The sequence below is a fragment of the Benincasa hispida genome, chromosome 11, assembly GCF_027475165.1.
Source record: "Benincasa hispida cultivar pf3 chromosome 11, pf3_genome.v1.1, whole genome shotgun sequence".
Taxonomy (NCBI): Eukaryota; Viridiplantae; Streptophyta; class Magnoliopsida; order Cucurbitales; family Cucurbitaceae; genus Benincasa; species Benincasa hispida.
This window is the reverse complement of record NC_143488.1, coordinates 82,867,280-82,875,893: the sequence shown is the minus strand read 5'-3', so window position 1 is coordinate 82,875,893 and position 8,614 is coordinate 82,867,280. Positions and strand designations below refer to the sequence as shown.

General features: G+C 38.5%; 1 protein-coding gene across 1 annotated transcript; it reads right to left on the bottom strand.

Annotated features, from left to right (window-relative positions):
* Positions 1-751: 751 nt before the first annotated feature.
* LOC120090864 (protein FAR1-RELATED SEQUENCE 4-like) lies at positions 752-1,360 on the bottom strand. Its single transcript, XM_039048566.2, has one exon. It carries the CDS (start codon positions 1,358-1,360, stop codon positions 752-754), a length of 609 nt encoding a protein of 202 aa, XP_038904494.2.
* Between the last annotated feature and the right edge of the window lie 7,254 nt (positions 1,361-8,614).

Sequence of the window (8,614 nt, the reverse complement as noted above, 5' to 3'; positions counted from 1 at the left end):
TGGATTCTAGGGTACACCTTCCGTTTGAAAATGTTAAGTATCCTCTCCTAGGTGTGCCAATGTCACTATTCATAGTGATTGTCGGGTACAACGTAGCACATGACGTTCCACTTAATATCTTTACAGAAACGAGGGGCTAAATCACATATGAGAATATCGATAACGAGGTTCGAGAGAATTCCTTTAAGCCACTATCGAAGCAATTTTTCAAGGAATTGATTGAACCGAGTTTATGGGTTGAGTGTGATGTAAGTTTCCTAGTCTTGACCACAATTGGTGTGTTTCATTCTTTGGTGGCCACAATTGCATGCAAACATAGGATACCAAGTGAGTTGAATGCTTTACACGTGCATTTCTTCGTGTGAAGATTCACAATACCGTCCAATTGATTATCTCGCATGTTGACCCAATAACAATCAATAGGCTCAACCCGATATCGTCTGCCCTTATCGACCTCACTTACTAATCAGGTTTCACAGTAATCATAGTGCAATGTCGTTCGAGATGCCCAGTAATTCCTCCATTCGTAGAACCACGATTGGAGCATTCTTCTAACACGTTCAATCAAGTATACTATGGGCAATAGTTGATACTCTTTAGTTAACGAATTGAAATATTCTGCACTGTTGGACGTCATGTTATCATATCTTCGTTCTATTTGGTAAACTTGTGCCCATCTTTGAAGATCGATGTCTTCCATATATTTCATAACAGTAACGTCTTGAAAACTACGGAGTTCGTCCTATTTTGTCTAGAACTCTGTCATGCGAAATGCCCTTGCTGCATATCTAAATATCCCAACAATGGTACTATCCTTAAAGTTTGTAATAAGATTCTGTTCTATGTGCCACGTGCACAATCCATGAAATGACGTGGGAAAAAATGCACGAATAACATTGCTAATAGATACCATCCGATCAGACACAAACACCAAATTATCGGGTTCTCCAATACTGCATTTCAAATTCAACATAAACCATTTCCATGATCGATCGGTTTCATTGTCCACCATTACATATGCTAGTGGGTATAATTGATTGTTCCCATCCATAGAAACTGCAACCAACATGGTTCCTTTGTACTTTCCTTTCAAGTGCGACCCATCAACAATTATCAAGGGCCAATAGCTTGTGAAATCTCTAATACAAGGCCCTAATGCCATAAACATATACTTGAAATGCACATCATCTTCAAGTTTGATCTCAAACACTGTACCAGGATTCTCTATTTTTAACATTTCCTCATAAGCATGTAGTATGGAGTATGAGTATTCTGAAGTACCTCTAGTGAGATCATATTCGGCTTCCCTTGCACACCACGCTTTATCACAACTTATGTTCACGCCATAATCTCTCCTCATATCCTCAACGATATGGCAAGGTTTATAAATACGTCCTATGCCTGTAAACTTATCTTTAATCAACTAACTAACAACCGCAGCAGTTGTTTGTCTATGGTTGTGATTCAGAATTTTGATGGAACATGTGTGCGAACTGCAGTACTTTGTGATCTTGAATATATCAAACCCTTCCATTTTCACTGCATGAAGGCTCCATTTATAAGTCTTCCCAATACATTCGACAGTGAACTAAGATTTGGTTGACTTCCTGTCCCTAAATTCAAAATTTTTGTGGATAGACAAAATAGATAATCGCATTTTCAAGTCCTTTTTACTAAAAAATAGTTGACCAACTTCAACGTCTGTCTCAGATGAAGAAGTATCAGGCATCATCAACTCTCCTCTATGACTTGAAGACACATATGGTGGAACCACTGAAGCTGCTGTAAAACAACGTGTTGGGATTGATGCCCTAAAGTCTTGTGTCCTAGTTTGTATACAGTTTGTACAAACACTTGTGATGTATAATATATGAAATTTTACTTCACTTCTTGATTTTGCTCAGTTTAATGTTTTATTTGCTTTACCACAGACCAATAAACCTAAAATCTCTGGTTGTCTGTATGTAACTTAAGCATGTATGTTGTGACATACAAGTGGATCATGTCTTAAGGGATAACCAAAATGGTTTGTAGTATATGGATATAGGAGAGAAACCTTATCCTGGTAACGTTGCGGATGTGGCCCGCTTTGTGGAATAGTTACAAGTGTCATAACTTGTCACAGATGGTCTGATCCTGATCATTCGTGTACGGGACATGCGGGAGGGGGGGGGCATCCTATACAAAGAGTTTGTATAAGTCCTGACCACGAAGTGTTAACGTCTCATTATATAACACCATTCATGAAAAAGACTTCACTTCATTAGGATGACCATAGGTAACATGATCTCAATCCTAAGTGAGTTGGGAAATCCTGCCATTGAGGGCAATCCTTTAATTTGCATAGGTGCGAGTGGCCAGGCCGCCGACTCAAACCGACCACTTTGGGGATTCGTCTGATTTGGGAGTTGGGAACTCAACTACACAAGATTGAATTCACTCCTTCCCCAAAGTAGGGGTAAGTAAATAGATAGCTCTGTTAATGGCTGATTCCAGGGCTTGAACAATGTGGCGTCACACACCTTCTCTTGGCCCGAGAGTTGTTCACACTTAGTTGGACTATGTTGTATTGTTCATTAGAGTGATCAATGGTACTTAAGGAGCGAGATGTAACTACAGGGGCAAAACGGTAAATTGACCCAACTGTACTTACGAGCATCTGTGAAGGGTTATCGTATTCATGATTGGTTATATTCGATGGACACAAAAATATATTTGTGGTAAGAAGAGTTCAACTGTCGGTCTTTAGTGGAATATCTGGCAGTTAACAGATGGTGGATCTCGTGGCTAAAAAGTTTAATCAGCTATTCACGTACCGTTCGAGTTTCGAGCCATAGGTCCATAAGGTCCCCTTGGTAGCTTGGATAAAGTTGAGAATCAGTTTTTGGATCAGTTTGAAATGTTCAAATTGACAAGAGGGAGCTCGATTATATATGATATAATTGAACTGGTTAATTATATATATGATATAATTGACTAAATGTATGAGATACATTATTTTGAAGAAAATTAAATATAAATATGATTTATATAAAGTAAAGGAGAAAACATTATAGTTGATATAGATATTAAACTATAGGTTAAGAATATAATATGACTATATTCATTATTTAATTAATTAGGCGGTTATGAGATAATTGGCCGAGTATTTCTTCGAAATCATGCAAAAGTAGGAAGTTCGAATTCAGTTCTTGTAACTGAAAAATAAAATGAAAATTGTTTTCATTTTGTAATACACGCAAGAAAAATCGCTCACGGTGTGAATCTATACAATCGCTCAGGTTGAGAGCCTATACAATATGCCCAGCTTCCTAAACGACCGCACACCCGCGTACTAAACAATCGCCCTCGATTTCTAATGACCACTTAGGTTTTCTATATGTTCGCTTAACGCGCTGAGCAGACTTAAACGATCACTTACCATTTGATATACGATCACTTAGCTAAACCTACACGATCGTGTACCACAACCTAAACAACAAGCACCCAATTATACGATAGTTTTCACTATCTCCCACTCGTTTGTTCGTTCTACACGATCGTATTTTTCCTCCTCTCCTCTACCAATTCCATCAACTCCTACCCTTTGGATTCTCACTCTGAGAATACCGAGGGCTTCGAGTAGTAGTGTCATCCCAGTTGCTGTTTATTCGTGCACTGCTGATCGTGTAGACGACCGTGGTGCTGCTAGGCGACTGATTGTTGGACAATAAGGAGCTAGAAGAGTTCACTTTCGTTGGACCGAGTTTGATTGAAGAAAGTCTTCAACTGGTAAGTCTCTCGATCTTTTGTATTTTATTTGTTAAAGCATGCCAGTAATTGGTGTCTTAATGCATACCTGTATGTTAGAATGTATGTGTGGTAATTCTGTCACAATGAAATCGGAAAGATCCACTTCTACTCATAGGCACTCTTGTTTAAGAGTTCCTTCAATTGGTATCAGAGTTAGGTTTCTAATATTCCAATTTCATTGATGCAAAGAATTGCATATACATTCGCGATGGGTGCAACATATCTACTCTCTATTTAATTGTTAAATTCTTCGTGGATATGTGGATTAATGGAGTTTTCTGGGATGACACCTCGGTTTGATTAATTCTTTTACTTTTTTGGTTAATTGTAAAAGCTCCTGCGTTTTTTGGCATAACTAATTGTTATTGAGTATGTAATTCAAAGTTAGTTTGAGTTTTGAGTCGTTCGTGAAGAAGTTCGAAGCAAGGGTTGCTGTTCTTCGAGGAAGAAGATGATCAAGAGTTGATCGGATCGTGTAGGCGATCGCTGAGTATCGGATACTAGAAGTCGTTTAATGCGTGCGCGCACTAGACGATCGTTTAGTTCAACAAGCTTCATCACTTAATACTTGACTAAACGATCGTGAAGTAAATCATTTACCTCTTCGCATGTTAAGCGATTGTCTAGACGATCAGGCTTCGCAGCCTTGTTGTCGTCTAAGCGATCGTTTAGCATTTTTGCGCTATCGTCTAATGTGTGCTAAGTGATCGTTTACCCATGGTGTTTACTAAACGATGGAGCTTCACCCGGCGGTTCAAGACTCGATTCGCCTGTGAACCTGTTTGCTTGATGAAAATGTAATAGATAGAATTATTTCATTCTGATTTTTTGTAAAGGTTCATCCCGGTCCATTAATCTTTGGTTTATACATGAGATGTATGTTTATTAGATGTCATATGGTATGCACATATAGAAAAATCTCACGTTAGGTTATGCATTGGTCATGCATCATCTCTTTATTATAATTGTTATAATTTAAAGAAGCATGATTTAAATTACGTAAGAGCATGCTCATGCATCATATAATATAAGAGTTATATTTATGCATGCATAAAAAGCGTTGACATGCATCATCTTTATATTACAATTGTTATAGTATAAAGGTGTATGGAAAGCATTTTTGCTTGGTTATTGCATGTATATAAAAGTTACGTATAGTAATGACCGGGCATTGCATGAAGCATGATACATAGGTTACTTTATAAGCATTATAAATAACTAGTTATGTGCAATGTGTTTTAGTTGTTTCTTTTTAAAGGTTAAAGAGAAATTAGAACTAAAAGCAATAAAAAGACATGCATGCTCACTTAGGTTTAATTCATGGTTTTAAAATGTTTAAAACTTGGATGACATAGACCTAAGATCACAGTTCTAATATGATTAACAACCTCAGGCTTTAATCTTTTAATCAATTTAATAGGATTAAATTGACTAATAAAATATTAAAGTGTAGCAAATCTATCTATAAGCGATCTTTTTTCTAAGGCGGGTTCTGACTAGGCTGGGGTATTTAAGTTGACAGAAACGTAACACCCCTACCTGGGAACCTACCTGGAAAGGTGAATTAGATAGATTTGATGCATGCATGCAAGTTAAGAACAGTCCATTAAAGTGTTTAAATGTGAATACTTGAACTTGTTCATATTTCATAGACAAAAGTTGTTTATGAGTGGACTTAAAAAGATAACTTAGACTGAAATCAGTAGCTGGATTGTCTAGGTTAATGAACCCCTAGGTAGAACATTCAGTGGGAGGTACTTGGAGCATATGATGCTTCATTTAAACCTTTTATGTTTCTCCTATATAGTCCACACTGTAAGATCTACCCTCGACCTCATGGCACTCTAGGAGTGTCTCCTTAAAGGATGGTGTTTGGGTAGGTCAATATCAAGGTGGATGGAGAGAGTGTTCATAGCAAGTGGGAGCGGGAAGTGCGACAACATATCCCACAGTATCCCTCGTTGGATTGAATAAAATTTCTGCACATCGCCTCGAGGCACCCTGGGAGTGTCCTCTTATAGGATGGCAATTTTGCACATTTCTTTATTTGATCTCCTATAAGAGGATAAGGTTATTTAGTCTCTTGTCCTAATATGCCTTTTCTCTACGGTGGGCTCATTAGGGTGGGACTTTAGCGCCGAAAGTGAGGGGTCACACTTACGCGGAATTGTTAAAGGTTTAAAGTTCTGGACCAAATAAATGGTTGCTATTAGATTCAGTTCCAAGAGTTGGTTTTGCCTAATGGTTGAGAAGGTCTCATCCCAGTGAAGGGGCAACTGATCACCTCACTGGTGATGTTTGTCCTGCCTCGCTGGGGTATCGTTGCAAAATAGAAGTCTTTCACTTAGGGTAATTGAAACTGTTTTGCAAAATTAATTGGTTAAATTGTGGTTTAGCAAAATCTTATAAAAGTTTGTTCATTTTTTAGCAACAAGTTTTAAAAGGGCCACGCCACTTTAGCATTGCTTAGCGTCGAGAAACTAACTAGCGATAATTTTTCAACATGGAAACACATGATCACGACTATTTTAATCATCATCAAGGATCTCATATTTTCTCTTACGGGGGCCTGTCCTCCTATTCCAACTCCTAATGACGCTCGAAATATTCGGGAGGCATATGAGCGATGGACACGGGCAAATAAGAAGGCCCTGATAACGGGCAGAAGTGCACATTATTATAGTGCTAAGTTATTAAACAATGAAGGTTTGCGTTGATAAAATATATAAAATTGCGTCAAAAAAGTATTAAGTTCATAATTGTGGTCGCATGCATCCATCGCATGAAAACAGTTAACTTATGTATTTTTGTGCAGAAATGCGTTGACGCAAGGCGAAAATTGCAATCACAAGAAATCAACGGTCGAACGCAGCGTTACCGCAAGACTTTGCAGTGATTTGCGCTTACAAATATCCGCTCAAGAAGAATTGCCGCATAGAGTCGACGCAATTTGGTGGGTGCATCTGGGTGAAAAGCATAATAAATCACGATGGGACAAAAAGCTGATGACAGTCGATTCTGAATCAAGTTGACAAGCCGCTAACGAACCACTGTAGCAAGTACACTCAACTTTTCGATGAAAAATATTTAGCGCATCAGACAGAGAATTAATGTCATCCCTTCAGTGCAATCATAAGAGACAAGAATCCTTTCACCCTAAAGCTCTATAAATACCGAAGACAACCTTCAGTAAAGGAGTTCAGACAGTTAGATAATTTTCCCTTAGATAGAAGTAGCCTTGTTCATAGTTTTCCTTTTTACTTAGAAGGCGGAGCGAGAGAAGGGGAGAGACGCTGGAAGATCGCTCTGGTCAGCTCGAGAGAGAACCCAGAGGCATGAAAAAGCAGAGAGAGGGTCGACTCTCGCAAGAGCGAGACTATCTTTTGAACAGAGTAGAGAAAAACAGTGTAAAAGCCTTGGGGAGCAAGAGATTGCTACCAGGGTCTTTATTCTCATTTCATATTGTTATTTTGTATTCTAACTCTATATCTATAAAATAGAAATTGTTTATCTACATCTGTTCACTCTTTTAAAAGCACGCATGAGTAGCTAAATTTATTGAATGGGTTGATAAGAACTAAGCTAACATGACCTAGGACGCTAAAAATTGAGACGTTATCTTTTTGAATTTGATTCAGATGGGTGCACGCTAAAAATTAACACCGCGCTTCTATTAACGCAAATACATTTTTGCTGAGGACAGGCAACAATGCTTGCACTCTCGCAACACACCCCTTAATTCAACGCATTTCTGGGGATCAGGTGCACAGTATTGCTACCAGCGCAACACTACCTCAACATAGTGCATTTTCCTAAGGACGGGCAAAGAACACATACGCGCACAACACACCCCTCAACGCAATGCATTTGGGTGTAATGGTCGCAGGGTGTCTCTTGATAACACACAATGCACCCATCATCGAATTACATACCATTTTTTTTAATTTTTCTTTAAAATCATAAAAAATGCAAATCGAAAAGACTTTGCGGTGTCTAATTTTTCATCCAATCATTCAAAGAAATCAAAGAACCGCACTACTAATGTATACAAATTGAAAGAATTAAACATGACATGTAAAATTAAATTGAAAGAATTACAGAAAGCATTAAATGCTACTTCTAAAAAGCAGTAAATAAGCAAGTAAACATAGATAGGGATGCTGATTGAAAGAAGTTCTCAGAATTACCGCAATCGCTTCCCCTGCAAGTAGTTTAATCCTGCTTGCTCAAGTCAATGGTGTCCATGCGTCGCTCAAAGTCGCCTCCATATTACGGCTTAATTTGTTGACCATTGACTTTAAACGTGTTGTTCTCGTCTAAGGTTGTTAGTTCCACTGCGTTGTGAGGAAAGATAGTCTTGATTTTGAATGGCCCAGACCAACGAGATTTCAACTTTCTTGGGAACAATCGCAAACGAGCGTTAAATAGTAATACATGTTGACCTTCGGTGAATGTCCGATCATTTATGCGGTCGTCATGCCACTTTTTGGTTTTCTCCTTATAAATCTTGGCATTTTCATAGGCGTCACTTCGTCATTCAACCAACTGATTCAATTGTAGCTTCCGGACTTTCCCCGCATTTGCTAAATCAAACTTCAGCTTTTTGCATGCCCACATCACCTTATGTTCCAACTCGAGTGGCATATGACAAGCCTTTCCAAAGACCAGGGTATACGGGGACATGCCAATTGGTGTTTTATAGGTAGTCCTGTATGCCCATAGTGCTTCATCAAGCTTGGGTGACCAATCCTTCCTAAAAGTATTGACTACCTTCTCCAAGATAGTTTTGATCTCTCTGTTAGAAATCTCTGCTTGCCCATTA